Source organism: Sander vitreus, chromosome 23 (assembly GCF_031162955.1).
Source record: "Sander vitreus isolate 19-12246 chromosome 23, sanVit1, whole genome shotgun sequence".
NCBI lineage: Eukaryota > Metazoa > Chordata > Actinopteri > Perciformes > Percidae > Sander > Sander vitreus.
Window position 1 is genome coordinate 8,097,497 of NC_135877.1, and position 26,949 is coordinate 8,124,445.

Here is a 26,949-nt window from a genome sequence, read left to right on the forward strand (position 1 = left end):
TCAATTCTGTGTTTTTGAGCAGAAGTCAGTGCAGATCGGTAATGACCTCCCAGGATTGAAGCTGCAAACTCTTCATGTAGGAGGTTTGCCTGGAGAAGGCAACCTTGTCAACAAAGGATTTGTTGGCTGCATACAGGTAAGTGTGTCAAACTTCGAAAAAGAAACATAACAGCATTTGTTTCTTTTCCTCGACCACAGTTTTCCATCTTCATCAATGTGTGCCCTCCACCAGGGTGTACGTATGGGTGAGACCTCCACCAACGTGGCCAATGTGAACATGGCTCAGGGCATGAAGATCCGCGTGGAGGACGGCTGTGACCTGGCAGACCCCTGCGACTCCAACATCTGCCCCGAGAACAGCCACTGCAGCGATGACTGGAGCGCACACACCTGTGTCTGTGACCCAGGTAAAATACACTAGCACAAACACATACACTCCAGTTAAACTCTATACATCGCCCAGGGACGTTTGAGTGTCATTCCTCATTCTCCTGTGCCCTGCAGGTTATTTTGGTAAGGAGTGTGTGGATGCTTGCCAGCTCAACCCCTGTGAGCACGTTTCCACCTGCGTTCGCAAACCTAGTTCCTCCCACGGCTACACCTGTGAATGTGGACAGAACCACTACGGCCAGTACTGTGAAAACAAGTAAGATCACTTTCTTATTGTGTGTGTCTTTAACTGCAATTTGGAGAAGTAAGCGTTGCATGCCTAATGCTCCCTCCAAGACCCTCCTTTGTATCAAGATGTTAAAAATAAACAGACTAAAAATGGACTTTGCCTCCTACAGAGACAAAGCGCACTAATCTCCCTAAGTTATGTTAGGCTCTTGCTCTTTTTGTAATGTTGCCAACGTCCTGAGTCTTTCAGAGCAGCTTTATTAGTCAGTAATCTGAGCTCGATAGTGATTGTGTGCCTGTGTGTGTGTGTGTGTGTGTGTGTGTGTGTGTGTGTGTGAGGTAGAGAGAGCAAAGATCAGACATCAAAAATAAAAGAATAAACTATTAGGTGAAATTGGAAAGTTTCTATATACGGTTCTGCATTGTCAGCATTGTCTTAGAGGGCACATGAATTAGCCAGCCCCGATTCAGAAGCTGTAATTTCCCCCTGAACCCTGACCCCTATGACACGCATCACGTCCTGTCTTAAGCAGGATGTGGGATTCCCCCCTCCATGCCTGACTGATCCTCCATAGGTGTTTAGTCACCACTGCCCTCATACTGCTGCTCGTCCCTTATCAGATCACATCGCTCAGTCCGGGATCGCATCTCACTCTGAGAGAAAGAGAGCCCATTTATGTTTGTATGAATGAGTCACACCTGCTTGACTGACTTAAAAGTGTAAAGGAAGTTTATTCTAGATTCAGGGCGACAAAAAGCATTTAGTCATTCGCCATCAGATTTTGGTGTATTTTGTTGGAGCAGATACCAAATCAGTAAATGTTAAAACCTGATCAACCATCACTTTGCTCTGTATTTTTTTTATTTTTTTATTTTATTCCTAAATAACTGGAACTAAAATAGGTACAATGGCCCCACCGTATTTTGACCAAAAGACCCCAAAACAGTTTTGTTCACTCACTGTTACAGGTTACAATTTAATCATAGAAATGAAACACCACTGTCTTATTATGTACTGGTAATTATAATGTCATTTCACTATTAGTTTCGTGAAGGCAAAGACAAGAGAAAAGAAATCTAGTATTGCTAGAAAAATACAATTTTGAGGTTGCATGCAACGTTAAATAAAATTTCAGTCAAAAAAAATAAAAAAAATCAGTTACTTACTTTTGTTTTTACTACTTCACTTATACGTTTAACAAAAGTACATTTTGTTTTACAATGCAAGTGTGCTGAGCCTTAAATTTTCAATAAGTATTTTTTGGGCCCCTTTCACATTTTCACAGTCTCTGTTGATACATTGTTATTATAAAAAATATGATTATCAAATATCAATTATAGCCACTTTGATCAATGTGTTGTTGTCTTTGATGACAGAGTGGAGAAGCCATGTCCTCAAGGTTGGTGGGGCAGTCCCATGTGTGGACCATGTAACTGTGATACTAACAGGGGATTTCATAAAGACTGCAACAAGACCACCGGAGAGTGTCGCTGCAAGGTAAAAACATACATGACTTGACATTTTCCAGATTGATAACAGATACAAGAGTGTTTCTTTTTGAGATTCAGCAGATGATTTTTTTGCTCAGGGCAAGAGAATACTTTAGACTTAAGCTAAAGCACTACTGTTTTCTGTGCAATATTTAAAGTGAGACAATGTAAAAAAAAAAAAAAAAGAAAGAAGAAATGTTCAGTAAAAATGACATAGACTTGCTTTACAGATTGCCTGAAAGAGGCACTAATAGCACCCCTAAATATTGAAATGTCCTCCTAGCTAACTTTTCATGATGTAAATATAATATCAATAATATTAATCATCTATGTATTGTCCTGTTCCTGCAGGAAAACCACTATCGGCCAGAAGGCGAGGACACATGCTACCCTTGCGAGTGTTTCTCTATCGGCTCTGAGTCTCGAACATGCGACGCCATCACTGGGCAGTGCCCCTGTAAAGGGGGAGTCATCGGCCGTCAGTGTAACCGCTGTGACAACCCCTTCGCTGAGGTCACTCCCATTGGATGCGAGGGTATGTGAGACCATACATTTTGTAATTACATGCTTTCCTGATTTCCTTGATGCTTTTTTTTTAAGTGACAGAAACCTAACCGATATCAGTAATAAATTAGCCCTGCAAAAGAGCTAATTTTTACTTAAATAGACTGATTCACTGATATCTGAAGCGATACATTAACTTAACTTAAACAAATGCTAACATGAAGGTAAAACAAGTCCACCGCTTTTCCAAAATACTGTCAAAGAAAAGCGGAACCATAAATTCAGATAAACATTGAAAAAGATTGTTTGCTTCATGACGAGGACAGTGATTTAAAAAAAATATTTTCAGAAGTTGGGTGTATTGTTACTTTAAATGTTCGGGTTGACAAAGTCTCAGAGCCTGAATCGATGAAGTGTCAAAAGGAGACAAATATTGTCGCTCACATCTGCTGGTGCTGCAGTTGAGCTAACTGCAAGTCTTTGTCGCCACCCAGTCAAGCAGAAGAGGCAAGTCTGGCTAGTGAGCTGACTTGGCAGTGGGACTCCACACACACAATACAGTAGAGATGAATGGAAGACAAAAAGTCCCATGAACAGAAAATGAACGTCAATGTGCTTACTGTTTGACCCAATATGAAGCTCTTCAAAGTCTCAGGACGTGTTTGGACTGTTAATGGACGGAGTTCTACATGACTAAATGGTCCCTTTGTTAATTTTTGATAAAGTGGATTTAAGACATTGTTTCAGATCTAAAAGGTCAAATACATTCTGATACAAGGTAAGAGGGAGGGAGGGAGAGAGTGAGTGGAGATGGGAGACTGAAACAAACGAGAGATTGGTCATGTCCTGCGGGTCACTGAGATGTGGCCATCCATGGCAGGCCTCATACCAATCTGTCAGCTCTGCCCCAAACACAGCGATTAATGTCACCACAGCCTTTAGTAATGACAGAATGTCTTGTGTATTAGTAGAAATGATACTTAAAGAAAGGGTTAAGTATGATCTAGAGATGGCCCGATACCATTTTTTGCTTCCCGATACCGATTCCGATACCTGAACTTGCGTATCGGCCGATACCGAGTACTGATCCGATACCAGTGTGTCATATATTTTATTATGTTTTAACAACTGTATACTGCTATCCCTGTATGGATGTGATATGATTTCTATGTTTGTTGTCGGTCTGGCTCAGGTTAAACTCTTTGTGAAACGTGAACAAACACAAAGCAATGAACGCCCCAGAACTTTCTTTTATTCTCCAGTTTGACAGTCAGTTATAACGGAAAAAGAACATAAATAAACTACTTTAACGTAGATTTTCTTTAGGGCTTTATTACGTGGTATCGGATCGGTGCATAAACTCCAGTACTTCCCGAGTAAATGATAAGCTCATTTTATCAAAAGTAAAAGTTTATTCAGGTTATGAAGTTATGTGTCATAGTAGCACTTAGGAGTTAATGAAACACTAAGGGATTATAGGCTGTGTGCAACTACAATAAGAAGAGCTACAAACAAGCCAACAAGCCTGCAGGTCCCACCTTGGTTTGTCCTGGAGATTTATTAACCCAGATATGCTCAAATTAGTAATGTATCACAGCTTGTGTAATAGCTTAATTTGGTCAAGTTCACTGTGCTGGTCCGTTTGTCTGTTTAAGAATATGGAGTGGATCGGCTAGGTGGCGTCCTGAGGCGGAACCAAAGCAGGCGTTATTTTGTGGTTAAAGTTCAGGTCCAGTTCAGTTTATGACGCACTGATGTCTCAGAATTGATGCCAGTTTCAGGTTTAAAACCATATTCTCACCTAAACTTTATAATGTTTGTTTGTCCTTTCCTCCACAGTGGTGTACGAGGGCTGTCCCAAGGCGTTTGATGCAGGTGTCTGGTGGCCCAAGACCAAATTTGGCCGCCCCGCCGCCATGAACTGTCCCAAAGGATCAATCGGTGAGTGCTTTTTAATCCCTCTGATGACAAAAGCAACATGCGGAGTAATTATTTTGCTGTGGATTGAGTCAAAACAGTGTGTGGTCCACTTTGAATGAATGGAGGTCAGACGAGTTGCAGGCCACTAATGGTAACGTTTATATCAAGTTCAATGAGCGGTCAATGACAATTTAAAGTTTTATCAGTTTTATTAGTTTATCTAATTTCCGGGAAAATGTATGTGTTATGTTCAACATTTTTTATTGCTATCAGGCAGAGCCAGGCTAGCCGTTTTCCATATTTTCCAGTTATGATTAGCTAAACCGGCCGCTGGTTTGTTTAGCTAAGTTACGCTTAGTTTAGCTAGCTAACAGCAGCCCCCGGCCACAAGTGACAGTTACAGGCTAATGGTATATGCTAAAACCTAGCGTGTACACTTAAAAGTAGAGTAAGTTGGCTAACATTAGATACCAAAAGCTATTGGCCATACCAGACCAGGAACGAGGTAGTGCCAGACTCCTGGCTCCTGTTTTATTGCTTATGAATTTCTTTTTTCAAAAGTCACATATTCTCGCTTTAAAAAAAGAAGAAAAAAAACCTGCCTTTGTGCCAAAAATATTCACAGTTATTGAGAAACAGTGGATTAAGCTTAATGGGTGGCTGTGTGTTTGTGAGGTCATGTATTTAAGGCATATAAGCACACTCTCTGTGAAGCTTAACACAGTGATATGGCTCCCTATTTGGTCGGCCAATCCTGTACAGGTTTGTCTTTAGAGACTCTTGGAAAAACACCACGTACAATAAGAGCTGGCCTGCTCTTCCGTGTGTGTGTGTGTGTGTGTGTGTGTGTGTGTGTGTGTGTGTGTGTGTGTGTGTGTGTGTGTGTGTGTGTGTGTGTGACTTTCTTGGTCTCCCCCCTCCCCCCCTAAGTCACTGCTGTCACCATGGCAACCCCTTTGTTGTCTCCCCAGACTCCTTGGGGAATATATTTGCTAACATTGCTTGTCGCCTTCCCTTAGCTCCAACTGGCGAGTCCTTCAGCCGCTTCTTACTTTGTAACAATAGCATTTGAAGAGACTTTGCATTTGGATGAAGTCTTTTCTCAAACCAAATCAGACTGGAACAAGTCAGTGTGGTTTCAAATATTAAAACCACTAAGACAGGAAGTGTTTTACATTTTTTTCAGGTACAGTATATAACTGTTTTTACATATTCAAGACAGTTTTTGACTGAAGTGTAGCTTTTTGGGACATAAAAATATAGATTGAATTATTTTATTTTTTTTAAACCCCAAAAATAAAGTTGCCAGGTCCTTTCTTTTAAGCCATGAATAGTGTCTGTCGGTATTCCATTCTGGTTGCTTACAGCCCCAACAACCCCTTCACCAGTGACGTAGGGCAGCTGAGAGGAAAAGGAAAACATTTTTAAATAGTCTTCTAATATCAGTTCAAAACAAGTTTTATTTGTTTATTTTATTATGTTTAACTTGGCTGCCTCCTGTATTTCTGTGAAACACTTGTCAGAAACATAATTCAAATTTCATTTCTGTTATTTGTATGTTCACAGGTACTGCCATTCGCCACTGCAGCGATGAGAAGGGCTGGTTGTCACCTGAGCTCTTCAACTGCACCACCATCACCTTTTCCCATCTGAAGAAACTGGTGAGTAATTGACAAAATAAAACATGTATACTGTCACTTGACTTTTTTATGGTTTAACTGAAATTGAAGGAGTAAATGTGTGCTGAGATAGTCCTACCCTTTGGTCTATGAAACACCTTTGAATGAACTGAAAAATGAATTATTTTTAAACTAAAGCTTTCTTTTTTCTAAAAACTTGACTGTTTTTTTTTTGTTATTTTTATTAGTCTCTGTTAAGAATAATCTTGATGATTACTGGCAGTTATTTAAAAAAAAATGAAAATAAATGCACAAAACACATTCATTGTAAGGGAACTGATGTGTCTTTAACAAAGTGTAATGAAGTCTATGGGAGATTTAAACAAAGTATTGCACCTTTTGTGTTTGAACCTGAACCTAATACTTGAGGCGTGAACTTCTCAAAGCCCCACTAATCCCGGGATTGACCAATTTCTATTATGTTTCATTGCACCCACTCAGCTTGCCTTTGCCTTGACCTGCTCGTTCTCGTTCGCTTTCCATCCCTCAACCCTCCTTTTTGTCTTCCCAGAATGAGGACCTGCGGCGCAACAATTCAAGGATGGACAGTGAGCGCTCCAAGACTATTGTGCATTTGCTTCAGAGCGCCACCAACAACACCCAGCGTTACTACGGCAACGACGTGAAGACGGCCGCCCAGCTGCTGAATCATGTGCTGCAGTACGAGAGCCGGCAGGCAGGGTTCGACCTCACCGCCATGAGGCATGCAGAGTTCAATGAGGTAGAAAAGAAAATGCACAAATCAACTTTTTTTACAAAATGTTTCGATGATTATTTACTGGAGGCTCTCCTGGGTGGATTCCAACTTCAATAAGTTATTGGAAAAGATCCTAAAGCTTTAATTTAGTGAAACCTAGTCTGTAGCACTGGGAGCACTGGTGGCACACTGCCCTCCACTGGTTGATTCTTACTGGGAGAGCTGCTTGATCGTCTGTGGTTATCTAATACTTCCACTGTTGTTCTAGTTATTACTAGTCTATTTGATATTCACACGACGCATTTTCCTTCAATACTAATAATAAATGCTTCATTCATGACATTTGCTTAACTTTGGATTTTTTTCCAGAACTTGGTGCGAGCAGGTAGCGCCATACTGGATCCTGACACCAAGGAGCACTGGGAGCAGATCCAGAAGACTGAAGGCGGCACCGCCCATCTGCTCCGCAACTTCGAGGACTACGCCAACACCCTGGCACAGAACGTCAGGAAAACCTACCTGAAACCCTTCACCATCGTCACTGACAACATGAGTGAGTGGAGAAGCTGTGATCCCGCCGTGTGTAACTGGGACACATACTCACATCTGAGATATCGTTCTCATTATTTGCCTCTGTCTCCTCTTCTTCCTGCCACTTATCTAGTTCTAACCGTGGACTACCTGGATGTGTCGGACCCGGAGAGGGCGACGTTGCCTCGGTTCCAGGACATCCAGGAGGCTTACTCCAAAGAGCTTGGATCGTCCGTCCACTTCCCCCAGTTCAACCTCCGCACTCAGGGCCACAGAGGTAGGAGTGCTGGCCGAATCACACCATTTGTTCCTTTTATGCTTTAAAATGTGTAAAAATAATACACAACTCCTGTCTCAGTCTGTCAATCTATCTCTTGCTTCCCAGCTGAGCCCACCCCGGCCCCTCCAACTCAGACCGACCCCCCACAGGAGGCGGAGCACACAGTGTCCGATAGGAGACGGCGCCATCTTGAGCCAGCTGCCCCTCTGCCGGTTGCCGTGGTGATAGTGTACAAATCACTAGGGAAGCTCCTCCCAGAAAGATACGACCCTGACCGCAGGAGTCTGAGGTAGACTACTGGCAGTTAAAGTTTAGGCCTTCTGACGACTTCACCGTCAAATACCTTCACACTGCCATACATGACACAGCATTTTTTGTTGACATGTGTACGCTGAACACGAGGGCGTGCAGACCAACTTTCTCACGCACGTTGCTGGGATTACATTTTGAAGTGTAATCCAGTCAAATTGTTTCAAACAAGGCCTAAAAGAATGGGGGGGAAAAAAGAGAGCCCACGCAATCTGAACTCTAAAAACTCTCTACTGTACCTACCAGTGTATATATAAAGAATCACATTCTCTAAACGTGTTGAATCTTTAATGTTAATACATGTCATAATATTTACTGTAAGTGTGTTCGAAGGACCCACTTTACCAGTGCCTGCCTATAACATTCTGTGTAGTTATTCAGTGTTAAACCGAACCACAAAGTCAGCGAGGGTCACAGTATGTGTTATTGTTGTGTGTGGAAAGAGAAAAAGTTGCTAAGAATATGTCACCAAGATAAGAATAAGAAGTTGATAAAAGGATAACGGAGAACATGAGCAAATGTAAACAAGATTTCAGTCTGTTGTGTGTGTGTGTGTGTGTGTGTGTGTGTGTGTGTGTGTGTGTGTGTGTGTGTGTGTGTGAGAGAGAGAGATAAAGCCATAAAAACAAATGGAAAAACTTGCTGTAGGTGATTAAAAACTTAAAATTAATAATTTCAGGTCATACTTAATTGCGTTTTGTCTTGGCATATCTTTCCAGACTCCCCAACCGTCCAGTAATCAATACAGCCATAGTGAGCGCCATGGTGCACAGTGAGGGTCCGCCTCTTCCTCCCATCCTGGAACCCCCCATCACCTTGGAGTACACCATGCTTGAGACGGAGGAGAGAACCAAACCTGTGTGTGTCTTCTGGAACCACTCCATCGCGTGAGTTGGACTTCACACAACTACACACACACACACACACACACATGCATGCATGTCCAAGGGAATTCAAGACCTCAAAGAATCAATTTAGCAGATAAAACAGCATTAATAATAATATGTTTTATTTTCCTTTGCATTCTGCTGTAAATTTCTTTCATGTGTTGTGTGTGCTGGTGTGTTTAGGATCGGAGGTACAGGCGGCTGGTCTGCTAAAGGGTGCGAGGTGCTCAACAGGAACAACAGCCACATTAGCTGTCAGTGTAACCACATGACCAGCTTCGCCGTGCTCATGGACATTTCCAAGAGAGAGGTATTGCCGAATAGATATCAAACATCCAATTAAGCCTGCTATATTTTACCTTTTGCCTTGTTATTGACTCCTGACGTGCTGTCTTGGAACTGCTCTCCATAGCATGGTGATGTTCTCCCGCTGAAGATTGTCACCTACACCACAGTCTCTGTCTCCATGTTCCTCCTCCTCATCACCTTCATCTTGTTGTGCCTCTTGCGCCGGATCCGCTCCAACCTCCACGCCATCCACAGGAACCTGGTAGCAGCGCTCTTCTTCTCTGAGCTCATCTTCCTGCTCGGCATCAATCAGACTGACAACCCGGTGAGTGTATTTTTTTTATCCCACAGAGAATGGAGACACTTTGCTGTATATCAGCAACGTATTCTCATTCTTTCATTTGATTTGATTTTAAACTGAATAATATTCAATGCTGTTAACTATATCAAAGTGGATATTGTTACAATAATATATATATAATGTTTTTAAATAAGTGAACTGTCTGCTTAGGGGGTTTTCTCAAGTTTATATTTGTACTACTACCATTTGGAGATGCAGAAGCTGGACGTTTCAACCATTTGTTCATCACTATTTCATTTTTTGTTACATTACATTTAGCTATTTTATCATTCACCCATTACTTTTAGCTAACAATGTTTACTGCTTTCAGCTAACTAAAGAAACTGTTTCCTTTTAGCTAACTTTTTTAACTGTATATCTGTTACTTTTAGCTAACTATTTAAACAGTTGATTCGTTACTTTTAGCTAACAATGTTTACTGCTTTCAGCTAACTAAAGAAACTGTTTCCTTTTAGCTAACTTTTTTAACTGTATATCTGTTACTTTTAGCTAACTATTTAAACAGTTGATTCGTTACTTTTAGCTAACAATGTTTACTGCTTTCAGCTAACTAAAGAAACTGTTTCCTTTTAGCTAACTTTTTTAACTGTATATCTGTTACTTTTAGCTAACTATTTAAACAGTTGATTCGTTACTTTTAGCTAACAATGTTTACTGCTTTCAGCTAACTAAAGAAACTTTAGTTAACATTTTCTTTAGCTAACTTTTTTTAACTGTTTATCGTTACTTTTAGCTAACTATTTAAACAGTTGATTCATTACTTTTAGCTATTTCAACTGTTTATCCATTACTTTTAGCTAACAGTTTACATTTAATTAACTGTTTGACCACTCTGCTGGCTTGCTAACTAGTGTTCATGAGCGTGTTCAAGCTTTGAGTTAACTTAATTTTACAGTGGTGAAAAAGTGCAGTTTGGTGATGTTAAACAGCCTTTGCTAGCTTGCTCTGCTTGTGAGATTTGGACAGGAAAGGGTGACCCCCTTGCCAAGTAGTTCTTTACATTACAGATTTTTTTTTCAGTCTCTTTTCAAGTGGGCCTGTGCTGCATTTTACATAAATCAGGAGAAGAGGGTCAGGGTGTGACTGACTGATATCCCTGGCATTTAAATGGAAAACAGATGCATGTGATACAGGGACACACCAGTTAGTACTAGAGCCCGACCGATAAGGATTTTTAAGGCTGATATCGATACAAATATTTGGTGATTTAAAATTCCGATATATCGGCCGATATATATATTTTTTTTAAAATCCAGAAACGCGTAACGAAACATAAACAGATTTCCCTAACATTAGTTATTTGTAGTTATTTATGAGTCCTCACTAAAATAATATGATAATGCAGTTTAAAAATAAACGTGTGTTTTAACAGAACAGAGGAACACCAAAATATATTAAAGTTCTGATAAATAAAATGTATAAAAATACAAACTTAAGATATGAAACTTGAAGGATTAAACAAAAGTGTTGCCAACAGGGACGTTGTAGAGCGCCCTCTGGTGGACAAACTACGCAACGCCAACACTCATAACATGGTTGAAGGGGGTTTCGTCCGTTTTTATTTTTGAATATTCATTTATCGGCCATTATAAATGCCGATACCGATAGTTTGGAAAATGCCTAACATTGGCCCGTCAATATATATCGGTCGGGCTCTACTTAGTACTTTATCTATGCTTGTGGCATGGTGGTACTTGAGGCGGAATAAAGATGTCTCTCTGGTGTTTACTGTATTTAAAACTGCAAGGCATCCAACGATATTTGTTTGGCCTGCGGGCAGCCATCTAAAGTGGCGTTGACAGGGGCTTTACCAGGCTTAATGGGCCAAGGCTTGTCTGACACTGTCTTTATTTGACAGATTATGTGTTTTAATGCTCTGCTATTGACTGTAATAGTAAGGAATGTGCTGGTTGCCAAAGCCTTCTTGAAATATAACCTCCTATAAGTTGATGTTATTGAAATGACAGCCCTGGCTTGATGCAACTTTGTTACTGTATCTTTGTTACTGTAAAGCCCTCTAATTAAAAAGGTGTGATATATAGCCTGAGATAGTAGGGTGTCTGTAGTCAGAAATCTAATGAGCTAATTATGTTAAGTTCATAATCTTGTTTGGAGTTCACAGAGGTCACAGTTATGGCCATGCATGTGCACACACACATACAGACATACTGTACAGTAAAGGATCAAAAGGTGTGGGAACTCTGAAGTCCGCTGACACAGACAGACGCGCGCGCGCACACACACACACCTACCTCTGTGTGTCATTAGCGGAGACATGCTGTGACTGGTACCTGTCTCCAGAAGCAGGCCTCAGGGCAGTATGCACTAGCAAAGGTTTCCCAAAACAACTTCTTAGTTTTCACTTGATAAATGTCTCGTATGCCTGTGGTACAGAAAACCTCATTAATCTGTTAATTGACAGGTACTCCTGCTTTTTTTATTTAGAAGACGTGAGGTTTGGAAAGCTGGGATACTTCGTAGGCCTTGGGGAGATACAAGGACAGATTTAAACAGTGGACAAAACACAAGCTGAGTTTAGATAAGCGTATTTGATGAAGTACTTGCCTGATTCTTGCACTTTTTGGGGTTGTTCACATTGTTGAAAGCAGGTATTGTAAATCACTTTGGATTAAAGCATCAGCTAAATTCATGTAATGTGATGTAGTTCTATATTTAAGAATTTTGACCATGTGACAAGCAGCTTTGTGAATGGGATAGTGACATACATGCCATATTAATTCAAAGAACATCATTTGTTTTGTCATTCATTATTGTCTGTCTAATCCATCAGATTTTCTTATTTGCAAGCACTTTGTTTGATGCATACTGATGCATCCTTAGCCTTCCTTAGCTATCTGTCCAGGTTCAAGCCTTCAAAATAAAACATGTTTAATGCAATACTGTGTAACTATCCTAAAACATAATGTAACCGTAGCAAAAGTGGAGACATGCTCAGAAATGTCTATATATATATATATATATATATATATATATATATATATATATATATATATATATATAGAACAATATCTAGCTAACGTTCGCTGACATTTATCAAACAAAAGCAGCTACAGTACAGTACTGGTCATAACCACTACCAGGACCAAGTAGCAGCAAAACCCCTGAGTGTATAAAATTTAGCAGCGGTGCGTTTCATTGCTCAAGTTTAACTTTTCATTTGCATGAAGACATATAAAAGGTTTTCAAAATGAATGTGTCAGCTCTGACTAGTCTGGCTAAACCAGATGTCTACAGTCTTACACACAACGTCACAAGATCAGCAGGCCCGACTGTCAGTCCCGTAACATTGAGATGTGTAGTGACTGCCAACCACCAGCCATCAACCACATTTTGGCTCTGATGGGAAGAAATCCATAGAATTGAGAGAACTTGAACTTAAACCAACTCATGCACCCAAAAACAACCAACAATTCCGCATCCCCTTTGCATTTGGATAAACCAGAAGTCCTTATTACTAAAACATTTCCAAATATGAAAGCAAAGGGGCCCTGTAACCAACTCAGACATGTTTAAAGGATCCATATGAGTTGAGTTTTTTTTTTTTTTCTCTTCAAAAAATGTTCTGACTCACAGTGTTTTGACTGGGATGAGGAGGACTCAAGCACTGACTAACAACATGCTGTGTTATCTGCAACTGTATGACTTTAAAAACAAGGAAGCCAAATCTGCACAGAGATTTAAAAAAGAGGAGTTTAAAATGTATTTTTTTCATCTTTCTAAATTCACAAGTACATGTGTGTGTGTGTGTGTGTGTGTGTGTGTGTGTGTGCATGTCCTCTTAGTAAATAGGTGTGGGTGTGTGTGTGTGTGCGTGCGTGCGTGCGTGTGTGTGTGCGTGCGTGTGTGTGTGTGTGTGTGTGTGTGTGTGTGTGTGTGTGTCAACTGTGGAATGCTGTCAGTGTGTGCCCAGGGCCTTCTGCAGCATGATTTATAACCCTGTCAAAGTAGTTTCTCTCTGTCTTGCTCTCTGATCTCCACAGCAATACGTAGTATTACTAAAATACAGTATCTTAACTGCTGGGACATTCCCTGACACGGTGCATTTTTACAATACAGCAGCAGGCACGGAAATAGGGAGGGAAGGAGAAAAAAAAGAGTGTGGGGACAGGTTGAATCATTACTGTCTTGCATAAATTGCTAAAGTTTGTCTTTAAAAACAGATGGATGATGGACACTGGCTGGATGCATTAACTGGATGTTCATTTGATCGAGTGAAAAGCACAGCAGCGTTGACAAAAGTTGTGGGGAAAAACCAAAGCTGCTTTTTGTGGATTGCTTATCTGGATTCCCTTAAAATGTATACTCATAGTTTTTTTATCTCTTCCTCCTCCTCCCTCTCTCGCTCTCTCTTTGATCTCCCTCCAGTTTGTGTGTACGGTGATAGCCATCCTCCTCCACTACTTCTACATGTGCACCTTTGCCTGGATGTTCGTGGAGGGGCTGCATGTCTACCGCATGCTGACAGAGCTGCGGAACATCAACCACGGCCACATGAGGTTCTACTATGCCATGGGCTGGGGCATACCGGCTATTATCACCGGTGAGAGACACACACAAATACACACATACACACACACACACACACACACACACACACACACACACAAGCTCAGAAACGGAGCAGTGGAAGATGGCAGATTGTCAGGATGCTTTCGTGCTGTGACTCGTATCTTCTGAACAGGCTGTGATCCCCGTGGGAAAATGATTGAACAAGAGACCGAGGAGGAAAGAGAGGGGAAGAAATGCATAATGAGAGACAGCCGTTAATTGGATGTCCACAGTAATAAAGACAAAAACAGTAGCATAAGTTTCACTTATAAAAAAAACATCCAATTGCAGTGGAGAAGCGCATGTGTGTTGCTGGGAATTTTATCTGGACGTGCCGAAAACTCGTACATTTGTCTAGTTGTTTTTTTATAACCTTTTTATGGTTTCTCTTGATGTAACTGCAAAATACTGTACAATTTCAATAGTCTGCTATCTCCAATTAGTACCACTTTTTCAATTAGTACCACTTTTTCAATTAGTACCACTTTTTCAAGCCTGTAATTTACTGCATATTTTACTGCATATAACCGTTTCATATATAAAGAAAAAAAGTTACAGTCATATATTAAAAGCTTTGCGTTGTGCTGACATGTTTTGGCACTATTGGATGCCAGCCAAGCTTACCTGATTGGAATTTGGATTGAGACGTGAGAGCCATATACAGTTACAGAGTAAGAAATACAGAGAAGACAAAAGACAAAGACAGACGGACAAAATGACAGTGATGGGTGAATAAGGTGATAGTGGGGAAAACTGAAATACAGGGGGAAGGACATTTTGGGCATCTGCTTGCACTGTGGCACTTCTGCAAGGGAAGAAGGGATGAAGATGGGAGAAGATTTAAAAAGAGGAGGGGGAAGTGGTGAGGAGGGAATGAAAGAAACAAGGCATTGAACACTCTTTACTCATATTTTCTTCTGTGTGTGTGTGTGTGTGTGTGTGTGTGTGTGTGTGTGTGTGTGTGTGTGCGTGTGTGCGTGTGTGCGTGTGTGCAGGTTTGGCAGTAGGTCTTGACCCCCAGGGTTATGGGAACCCAGATTTCTGCTGGCTTTCTGTCCATGACACACTCATCTGGAGCTTCGCAGGGCCCATCTTTGTAGTCGTCCTGGTACGTGCATATGAATTAAGATAGTCCCAGGAGAGGTGGTTCTTGTTTTTTTATCTAGACCTTGAATGTATAGAGTTGTAGATTGAATCACATAAGTTGAACGTGCTTTTACATCATTATAAATAATCAAAATGATGTGGAATATCAAAATGAAATACCCCAACATACTCCTGTTAAATGTCAAACATACAAGAGAGAATTAGGTGTTCTGATCAAAAACCCTCTTCCTCCCTCCCTCTAAAGGTGAACATAGTGATTTTTATTCTGGCTGCGAAGGCTTCATGTGGTCGCAGGCAGAAGGCTGTGGAGAAATCAGGAGCTATGTAAGTCACGCAAATAATTCAATATATAGCACAGTATTCAAAAGGTAATATACAGTATAGCTTTTTTTCGCACTGGAAGCTGATCTGTGAGCATTTTCCCTCCACAGTCCTGCACTCCGAATGGCCTTCGTCCTACTGCTACTCATCGGTGCTACCTGGATGCTCGGTCTGATGGCGGTTAACAGCGACGTTATGATCTTCCACTACCTGTTCGCTGTCTTCAGCTGTCTGCAGGTAACAAGACGTTTAACCTCGATGGCCACTGATTTTTTTTATTTGATAGTCATCATCAACACTTTCGTACTCTCCTGTTTATAACATATCTTTTTGGCTTTCTTCTAAGGGAGTCTTCATCTTCTTCTTCCATGTGATCTTCAACAAAGAGGTGAGGAAGAACCTCAAGAACGTCTTCACAGGAAAGAAGAATGTACCAGACGAATCCAGCACCACAAGGGCCTCTTTGCTCACAGTGAGTGGACAGACTAATATATTATCTTATATTTGTTTGGCTTTTTAAATGTCAATTTAAGTGTAATCTTTCATTGTCATAGCATTTCTATTGTCACTGTTTGTTCAAAAAGCCTGGACTCATCAGACAAAGCAAAGTCATGTTTTAAATTTTTTTTTGGTCCTCCCCTTCCTCCATCCTCTCATCCATCCGTCCTCAGCGCTCTCTCAACTGCAACAACACGTACACAGAAGACGGCGCTCTGTACCGCTCGGGCATCGGCGAGTCCACCGTCTCCTTGGACAGCACACTCAGGTCAGCCAAGAGCCGCAGCAGCTACCTGGCTTACACACTCAGGTACAACATGCTCACTGACTGCATGGCTGCTTCTTCTACACTGTTGCATGACGAGTGTGTGTATGTCTACGCATGCGTGTCTGTTTCTAGACTTCACTTTCTTTATGTTGTCTTTGTCCTCCCTGATGCATCAAATGTTTCACATATACTAACATTCCAAGCCCCTAATTTAATTTTCATATATATAGACACACACACACACACACACACACACACACACACACACACACACACACCCTGTCACCCTGTTCTCTGCCTTATCCAAAGCAAGGATAAGTTGAGTTTCTGAGTTTCTCCACATTTTAAGGGTATTTCTTTTTTTTTTTCTTTGCACCTGCATGCTGCCACAGAATGGCACCTGCATTGTACAGTGACTCAGCTTGCATGAAAGACCATACTTAGGTTTGCCAGTGCATGGCGCACGGCTTTGTTGCAAAACCCAACACACACACACAAAAGAAAAAGACTTAATATGCACCAAGGTAAAAGGTAAAAGAACACCTACTGTAATCCATCCACACTCTCTATACATACTGTTATGTTGTTCTATGTTGTATGTACAGTGGTGTGAAAAAGTGTTTGCCCCCTTCCTCATTTCCTGTTCCTTTGCATGTTTGTCACACTTAAGTGTTTCGGAACATCAAACCAATTTAAACAATAGTCAAGGACAACACAAGTAAACACAAAATGCAATTTGTAAATGAAGGTGTTAATTATTAAAAGGTGAAAAAAAATCCAAACCATCATGGCCCTGTGTGAAAAAGTGATTGCCCCCTAAACCTAATAACTGGTTGGGCCACCCTTAGCAGCAACAACTGCAACCAAGCGTTTGCGATAACGTGCAATGAGGCTTTACAGCGTCCCTGGAGGAATTTTGGCCCACTCATCTTTTGCAGAATTGTCCTAATTCAGTTACATTAGAGGGTTTTCGAGCATGAACGGCCTTTTTAAGGTCATACCACAACATCTCAATAGGATTCAGGTCAGGACTTTGGCTAGGCCACTCCAAAGTCTTCATTTAGTTTTTCTTCAGCCATTCGGTGGTGGACTTGCTGGTGTGTTTAGGATCATTGTCCTGCTGCAGAACCCAAGTTCATTTCAGCTTGAGTACACGAACAGATGGTCGGACATTCTCCTTCAGGATCTCTTGGTAGACAGCAGAATTCATAGTTCCTTTTATCACGGCAAGTCTTCCAGGTCCTGAAGCAGCAAAACAGCCCCAGACCATCACACTACCACCACCATATTTTACAGTTGGTATAATGTTCTTTTTATGAAATGCAGTGTTCCTTCTACGCCAGATATACTTGGACACACACCTTCCAAAGAGTTCCACTTTTTGTCTCATCGGTCCACAGAATGTTGTCCCAAAAGTCTTGGGGATCATCAAGATGTGTTCTGGAGAAATTGAGACAAGCTTTGATGTTCTTTTTGCTCAGCAGTGGTTTTCTCCTTGGAATTCTGCCATGCAGGCCATTTTTGCCCAGTCTTTTCCTGATGGTGGAGGCATGAACGCTGACCTTAACTGAGGCAAGTGAGGCCTGCAGTTCTTTGGACGTTGTTGTGGGGTCTTTGTGACCTCTTGATGAGTCGCCGCTGCGCTCTTGGGGGTAATTTTGGGCGGCCGGCCACTCCTGGGAAGGTTCACCACTGTTCCATGTCTTCGCCATTTGTGGATAATGGCTCTCACTGTGGTTCGCTGATTCCCAAAGCTTTGGAAATGGCTTTATAACCCTTTCCAGACTGATAGATCTCAATTACTTTCTTTCTCAATTGTTCCTGAATTTCTTTGGGTATCGGCATGATGTGTAGCTTTTAAGGATCTTCTGGTGGACCTTACTGTGTCAAGCAGCTCCTATTTAAGTGATGCCTTGATTGTGAACAGGTGTGGCAATAATCAGGCCTGGGTGTGGCTAGAGAAATTGAACTCAGGTGTGGACAACCACAGTTATAGTATGTTTTAACAAGGGGGGCAATCACTTTTTCACACAGGGCCATGATGGTTTGGATTTTTTTTCTCCTTTAATAATAAACACCTTCATTTACAAATTGCATTTTGTGTTTACTTGTGTTGTCCTTGACTTTTGTTTAAATTGGTTTGATGTTCCGAAACACTTAAGTGTGACAAACATGCAAAGGAACAGGAAATGAGGAAGGGGGCAAACACTTTTTCACACCACTGTATTAGCAGATAAAACTGTTCACTTTATTTGACGTGATACATTGTTCCGTGGAACTGTAAGTTTCATGATGTGAACAATGTGTAAATGCGAACAAACGTTCTGAGTACAGAGAAACATTGTGAATACATTTGATTCATTTAATGTTAATATGATATAGCTTCAAAGCAAAGATAACCAAAAAAGCTAGGTTTACCATATAAACCGTATAAGTGTATAAGTGTCTTGCAGAGTCGAAGAAATGTTTTTTTTATTTATTTATTTTTTTACTTATTACAGGTCAAGAGGGTAGATGGATTTACTACTGACACCATAACCATTCATGTATGCCTTGTATATATAGCATTGTGTCCACTGCTCCATGCTAGCTCCTCACTACCAATACAATACTACAGCAATATCTTAGAAATAATATCGTCGACTACAAGCAATATCTCAGATGAATGTAGCAGTTGTATAACCCGGTAAAAATTGCATGTGATGCAGTCAAATCTGGCAGTGCTACATGGGACATTGCTATTATTTATTATGAAATATGGTACACAATGTTTTTGTTTTTGTACTATTTGCAACAGCTTTTAGAGAAAAATATGTTATAATGACGTTTTTTTAGAATCCTAGACTCTATTGAGTTGAGTAGATATTTGTGTAAATCTACATGCATTTATTGCTGTCTCACTTCAACATTGTGCGTGTTGTCGAATTAGCATGGAGCACTTGAGCATCTGGACAAGTGTATACCTGATTAATCTCTAAAAAGTTGACATTTTGAGGTATATCTCTTCAAGGATATAACATCTCACTCTAATATCACCGGCCTGTCTTGTAAAGCTGTGTTTGCGTGTATCACAGACATGTTTTCACCGCAGCGGAGTGGTGTTACATATACCCGGTGTTTTTAAAAGAGTTATACAGAATCGAGGTTAGGTGTGACTGTACACCTTGGCTCGTAAAGCTGTCATCTGGGTAACGCGAGCTGACACTGGGGTCAATGAGCGCAAAAAACGCCAGAAGGGGGAAGCGTGCTGCCTGTGCGAGAGGCAAAGGGAAAAGGGGGAGAAATAGAAAGAGAGGGGAGGAGGATAGAGAGAGAAGATGGGGAAAGAGTCGGGCAGGAGACTTGATAAGTAAGTAAGAAATAAGGGAGATGGGAGTGTACCTGTTTAAGTGGGAATGCAATACAGACACACATACTTCTTCCCTGCGGCGGTTGGCATGTCTTCAGTTGCTTCTAGAAGTTTCTCTCAGATCAGCCATCAGACAGGTCAGAGTCTCCAGTAGCATTTTTACCCTCCAGCCAACATCTCAACCCAACCTGGAATAAACAGCTACAGGTGGAGGGGAGAGGAGGTTATCGCAGGCTTAGCAATAACCCTCCATATGTGGTAGATGTTTTTGTTTTTTCTGTCGATGATCAAGCAGCCTGTTTATTGACTTTAACCTGATGCAAGCACATCTAAACCGCAATTGAATGTTTGTTTTAGTCTTTGTTGAAGCCATCAACAGAGGCAAATGTTTTGTAATGAGAGATGCCTGGCGTTTCAGCTGTTGAACATTAGTTATCTTGAACCGCGAGTTTGGGCTTGAATTAACTTCCAGCGACGCTGTACTTCCCCTCTCTGCCTCCTCTTAATCTCCACCTCTTCTTTTCCACTCCCATCTCTCTCTCTCTCTCTCTCTCTCTCTCACTTCCTTGTCCTTCTCTCCCTTCCTGTATCTGTCTTCATCTCCCTATAGGGAGGAGTCTGGTCAGAAGCCCAGTGTCTCTTCAGGTACAGCTAAAGGACACACAGATCTGGACGGACCTCTGTTCCACAGGAACGGCACCAAAGGAGATGGTGGGGTTTTTCATAGCTTGTTATTTAGTTACAGAAAGAAGCAAAACCCAATCATTTGCATGCATAGAAAAAATGAATACCTATGAATGAAATGAATGTGCATTTTGTTAATGGAGGTTCATCTTTCTACCTCCCTCCTTGCCCCCGCCAGACTCTGACTCAGACAGCGAGCTGTCAGTCGACGAACACAGCTCCTCCTACGCCTCCTCCCACTCCTCTGACAGTGAGGACGATGACATCGCTGTCAAGCCGAAGTGGAACAACGAGAGGCAGCCCGTTCACAGCACCCCTAAAGGTATATGGGTATCCCGTTGAGCCTAAACACAAGGTATAATCAGTGGTAGAATGAGACTTTACTCAAGCACTGTATTAGCACATTTGAGGCACTTGTACTTAAGTACAATGGAAAATATTGTACTTGTTATGCCACTACATTTCTTTGACTTTTCAGATTAACATTACATGTACAAAATATATGATGAATTTATAAAATAAGATGTATAAATAAGGTGTATTATAATAGATTAAGCTAAGCTATAATAGGTTAAGGCCCCAATAGTACTTGTACATACATTTAAAACATAGAAGTTTGTGGCCGGGTTGGCTCAGTGGGTAGAGCAGGCGCACTACACATGTACTGAGAGGTTTATGCCTCGACGCAGAGGTCCAGGGTTCGAATCCGACCTGTGACGATTTCCTGCATGTCTTCCCCCTCTCTCTCCCCTTTCTCACCTAGCTGTCCTGTCAAAAAACGAAAAGGTGGAAAAGCCCCAAAAAAAAGATATGAGGAAACCTGCAACTAAAACGTTGAGACTGACAGGAATTTAGTTTTACTAAACATTGCTGCTTCCAATATGTCTCCTTTTCCCCTACTAGTGGATTCGGTATCCAATCACGTGAAGCCTTACTGGCCAACAGAGGCCTCCAGCGACAGCGAGTATCCCGGCGGGGCAGAGAGGCTGAGGGTGGAGACCAAGGTGAACGTGGAACTGCATCCGGAAAATAAGCTCAACCACACTGGCGAAAGAGAGAGGGAGACTCCCCCGGAGAGAGACAAACAAACGCCTTGTCATGCTCGTGACGCAGCGCCAGCGAGCCAACCACAAAGCAACAGCAACCACCAGCCAGAGCAGAGAAAAGGTAAGAGAAGAGATTTCTTCTCTTTTTTTTTTTTTTAAATGAAATTGAATGAATTGATCGATCTGATTTACCTCGGACTGACCTCTTTGTCCTTCTCAGGTATCTTAAAGAACAAGATCAGCTACCCCCCTCCGCTGACCGACAAGAACATGAAGAACCGTCTGAGGGAGAAGCTGAGCGACTACAACCCCCCCACCATCACCTCCCCTCCTCCCAACAACAACAACACCTCCTCCCCGCCTCTCCCCTCCGTCAACATCATGGCCCCATCGGCCCGGCCACCCTCGCTGGCCTCTAACGACGGAGGTCGCCCTGGCAACCACGAAAGCAGCTCCCTCATCAAGCCCCCAATCGCCCCGCGGCCGCAGGTTCCCGCCGGGGCCCCGCCAGCGGGCCTCTACCGGGAGACAAACGGGGGAGTGGCAATGCACTTGAAGTCAGGGACGGTCAACGGAGGCAACGAGTCTGACTCAGAGTAAGTAGTTCTCCAGAGAGTGTCGGCATGTAACAATGACACGTTTTTTATTTGCATCATTCTTCTTTGTGCTAATAAAGACATCCACAATAATGAAGTTAAATTGATAGAGCAAATGAATGAAGGAATGCTGCTTCAAAAGTGAGCCCTTGTCATTTAATCATGTCATAGCAATCAACATGTATTGGTTGACCATGATGTCAGCTGATGCAATGATGCATGTATCGTAATAGGATCCATAGTTAAAGGAATAGGTCGACATTTTGGGAAGATACGCTTATTCGCTCCTTTGCGGAGAGTTACACGAGACGATTGATACCACGCTAAATATTGAGCTACGGCCAGCAGCTTGTTAGCTTAGCTTAGCTCAAAAACTGGGATCAGATGGAAACAGTTAGCCAGGCTCTGCCGTTTTTACACTTCACCGTTTTTGCACAGATTAAACAAACAAATACATTGGACTAAACAAATGAGATATAACATGTTAACTAGTGAGCTTTAGAGGTGCTGGTAGGTAGATTTCGTCACCTTCGGGCAAAAGCGGGGTAGATGTTTCTCCTTAGGGTTGGGTACTGAAACCCGGTTCCACTATGGAACCGGTTCCTACCCAATCGGTAGGAATCGGACCGGATTAGAACGCAAATTTAGGTTCCACTAAATGTGTCAACTGAAATATTTTCCCTCTGTCGCTCCGAAACGGACGTAAAAATATCACCCTCTCTCTGTAGTCTACCGTTAGCTAGCTACCGTAAATGTAGGCTACTTTTAAAATGCCATATATTTCCCCTCTGGGCTCACCAAAACGGACGTAAAAGCATATTAACCATTCACTGCACGTCATCGCTAGTAAACATATTACATCTTGGATGTCATTTTTCAGTTTTTCAAGAATCGGTTTAGGAATCGGTTAGGAATCGAAATAGTTTTAAAAGTACCGGTTCGGCATCGGAATCGTAAAAATCCAAACGATACCCAACCCTATTTCTCCTCTTTGCAGTCTTTATGCTAAGCAAAGCTAACAGGCTGCTGCCGATAGCTTCATCTGTAGCTTATAGGCATGATAGTGGTATTGAGCTTCTAATCTAACTCTCAGCAAGAAAGCAAATAATCGTATTTCCCAAAATGTCAAACTATTCCTTAAACTATAGCATGAATAATATGACCATCCTGCTTAAATGCTGCATGATGACTTCCTGCATCCCTGCATTCATTTTTACCTCGCACGTTCTTCCTTTCTTTCTCCTTGCACCCTTCCTCCCTGCATCGTCTCCTCTTCTCTTCCCATTTTCTTTCCGTTAACAGTGGCAGTAACGAGACTTCGATCTGACCTGTTAGGAAAACCCAGACCAGCCTGCCCTTGTGAGGGGAGGAGTGTAGAACCTGCTGGGGGAGGAGAGCCAAGAGGATGGGAAGAAAAGAAAAGAAAAGAAAACTGAAGACGGAGTGAATGGGAGATGAAGTGTTCTCCACGCCTGATCTGTCCGTCCATCCCTCCTCTCATGTTCCCTCTATCTGGAGAGCAGTATTAATTGCAGACTTTACGACTGCCCGAGACAGGAAAATAAGCAGAGATAATGAAAAGATGTGAGAAATAATAAAGGGAATGCTGGTATTGTGTCAAGAGAGGATGAAATGGAGCCACGTGTGCCAAAACCAATGCGGGAAATGGGGGACGGAGAGTCAGAAGATGAAGAACTCCCCCACGATGCATTGCAAGCCCCAAAATGATGTTCCTCCATGGTGGTTACATGTATGTCGCCCTAGCAATGGGTAAAGTTAGGAAAGCTGGAAAAGGCAGATGAATAATCACTGTGCATGAACTCAGACTCCAATACATGCTGGTACATTTGTAGTCCTACAGGATTTCAAGGACTACAAACACGTCAGACATAAAACTGACACAACCTGTTCTCACGGACTATTAGACACCACTGACTCTCATACCGGACAGCGCTCTTTTTTTTATTTTATTTTTTTTAACATTTTTTTTTTTTTTTTTCACTTCAAGAAAGGCTTTCCCCAGCCTCTCGATGCAGTGCATTTAGAGTGTAATTAACATGTAGATATTGTTAAAGGTGAAGAAGAAATTATCTATTTTGTATTTCAGCTGTAGCGAGGACAAGTTTCTTAACGAAAAATCATCTGCCAGTGTTCAGCTGAGAGAATTTTCCAGTTGTGAAAATCATTTGATATGCTGTTTTAATCAACAGAGAACAATCCTGAATTGAGGCCTTACACAAACAAACACATACTGTAATAGCCTGTAGTGGGCTTTCAGGGGATGTACCCTGCTCTCTGGCAGCATATTCTGACATACACACACACACACACACACACACACACACACACACACACACACACACGCATGCACGCATGGATGGAAGATTGTTATGTCTGGTGTGTGTAAGTGACCTAGAATGTCTCAAGCACATGCACACACACACACACACACACACACAACAGTGGGCCTGTATGAACATTAATTATGTGGAATGGAGAGGGATTCCCCCTCCTGTTGAAAACTGTTTTTCAGTTCGAGCACTATGAACCTGAAGCCTTCTTTTCCAGTGTCCATCCTGCCTGTTTGTCCAATGACAACACACTCCTGGTTACCAAAGTCATGAACTACAGTAAATGTGCACATAAGGGTTGGAGGCCGTATCACTTTGAACTCACTTTGAGTCCAAAATAGGTGAATAAAAAGATATTTGTTGGTCTTTGGTGGCATAAAAATACAACACAGGATTAGAAGTTATGTTAAAATCTATGCTTCTTAAGCCCTCGTTGATGGAGTTAATGTTTAAAAAAAAATAAAAATAATCTAAAATTGACAAAGACAAAGCCTTCAGTATAAATATAAAAGTATGTTTTGATTGATGAGTTTCTGAATCTGAGTTCAAAGTGAAAATGATGCCAACTCTTAAAGCAGTTTGCAGCTAATATTAGGCAACTTTAAAGTCTTGTTTACCGCTCACTGAATGCCTTTGTACCATACGTACAACCCCAGTGTTTTTCCTTCCTCTAATCAATGCTGTTGATAAATGTCCTTGTGTTTTTGTTTTTTTTTAATTGATCCGAGACACTGGAAATGTTTTGTAACATAATGTATATTTATTTTTTATGGTTTTAAGACACTGGAAAGAAAAGATGATTGTGACTGTAAAATTAAAGACATGATGAATTTTTAACTGGCTTGTGCAGCCTCTTACATGTCCGTTGCCTGGAAAGGAAGTGTGGCTCGTCGAAACATGTACACTACTCGAGGGAAATTAGGTAACATCAACTTTTTTTGGATCAAACAAATGATGAGTAATAGAAAATGTTACTCACTTATTTCACAGTTTCCCTCTGGAGTAAGTGATGATCACTTGTGTATTTTTGTCTTTTAAAATGCTGAATATCCCATTGTGTCCATTTTACACGGTCAGCCTCTTACCATGAGTGATGAGGTCAAACATTAATACACAATTTATGTTTTGGTTATTTCACAGGAGCAATTTCAGTATTTTTTGGGGGGGGATTTTTGCCTGTGGCCATCTCACTGGTCTGAAGTGGGCAGGGCTCAATTGGAAAAATATGATTTTATGTCCACCGATGCACCAATCAGAATTAACCCAATATTTGAATCATCATCTGATGCCAGTTGGTGGGCTGTTTGCTTGTGTTGCCGGGTCTCTCACACACACACACACACGCACACACGCACACACACACACACACACACACAGTGTGGATTAAGCAGATCAGCTGAGTTTTTGACAGTTAAACTTGATAAATTCAAAACTTTAGCTTTGATTGGTGCTTATTTAGTCATACATATTTATTTTTATCAAGAACAATTTAATAGTTGAAACCAAGTTTTTAGTGAATGTTTGTAATGCTTCAAGCAGTCCTATTTTCATATCACGGAAAGAATAATATTGTGGATAAGGAAAGAAAAGAATGGAGGGACAGATGAATAGACAAAAGTTTGGAATGAATCCAACCGAGGCAACAGTATGAAGTGTATGCTATGGAGATGTTGTCCATAAAAGGTAATGTATGGGGAGAGCAGTCTTACTGTCTCAAACTGTCCTGTGCCCAGTGATTAGAGCCCCACTGACTATCAGTAAATGGAATAAGTTTACTGCGGGTGTGTGAGAGGAAGTAAGGGTAGAGGCTGACTGCTCTACTGTGGAGTTGAACCTTAAACACAAGAAGTGTGTGTGTGTGTGTGTGTGTGTGTGTGTGTGTGTGTGTGTGTGTGTGTGTGTGTCAAAGTGGGTGAGTGGTTAGAGGTATGGGTGTATCTTTCTGAGTGATTGTGTTAATCCTCATAGAACAATGGTGGCAGCCGGTCTTAATACATCCCCTCACTTTGATCCAAACTTTGGCAGGGCACACACATGCTCACAGTAACTCTATCTTTAGTGTGGGCTTTGTGCGCAGCCAGGTGTCCATAAAACACATTTGGTAGCTCCCATGCATCATGAGATTAAGTTTGAGTTCATCTATGAGATGACTATTTGTATAACTTTTTATATGTAAAGACTTTCAATCAGATCACTACTACCTCTTGATGTAGACAATTTGACAATTCAATACTACTGCAGATCAACTGCAAAGATTTCACATAATGGTGAAAATCTTAAATTGCATTTAATTAATTAAGAGTTATTGGCATGAGAGGTGTCTAATTTAAAGAAATTGTTCGATATTTTAGGACATGCGCTTATTTGCTTTAAATAAGCAAATGGCAAGTTGTTGTTTTTACACTTCATGCACGGCTTGAACAAACTAGATATAATGTTTTGATGAGGGAGCCTTAGAGGTGCAGGTAGGTGGATTTTGTTACAGAGTTGCTGTAGCTGTTCCCCTGCTTTTACAGTCTTTGTGCTAAGCTAAGCTAACTGGTTGCTGGCTGTGGCAAACACTTTTCCCCACATGTCAAAATACTGCTTTAATTT

General features: G+C 41.4%; 1 protein-coding gene across 1 annotated transcript in view; it reads left to right on the forward strand.

Moving 5' to 3' along the window:
• Positions 1-25,191, forward strand: part of celsr1a (cadherin EGF LAG seven-pass G-type receptor 1a) — a 94,495-nt gene extending 69,304 nt beyond the window's left edge. Inside the window, 25 exon segments of the mRNA XM_078281448.1 lie at positions 23-136; positions 233-407; positions 505-646; positions 1,996-2,116; positions 2,461-2,644; positions 4,453-4,554; positions 6,100-6,194; positions 6,724-6,933; positions 7,279-7,462; positions 7,574-7,717; positions 7,826-8,009; positions 8,749-8,916; positions 9,100-9,226; positions 9,329-9,529; positions 13,952-14,126; positions 15,130-15,242; positions 15,486-15,565; positions 15,673-15,799; positions 15,909-16,034; positions 16,234-16,370; positions 20,288-20,388; positions 20,540-20,683; positions 21,265-21,528; positions 21,628-22,003; positions 23,339-25,191. Coding sequence (XP_078137574.1) covers positions 23-136; positions 233-407; positions 505-646; positions 1,996-2,116; positions 2,461-2,644; positions 4,453-4,554; positions 6,100-6,194; positions 6,724-6,933; positions 7,279-7,462; positions 7,574-7,717; positions 7,826-8,009; positions 8,749-8,916; positions 9,100-9,226; positions 9,329-9,529; positions 13,952-14,126; positions 15,130-15,242; positions 15,486-15,565; positions 15,673-15,799; positions 15,909-16,034; positions 16,234-16,370; positions 20,288-20,388; positions 20,540-20,683; positions 21,265-21,528; positions 21,628-22,003; positions 23,339-23,366 — 3,822 coding nt within the window. The 3' untranslated portion in view covers positions 23,367-25,191.
• Positions 25,192-26,949: the final 1,758 nt, after the last annotated feature.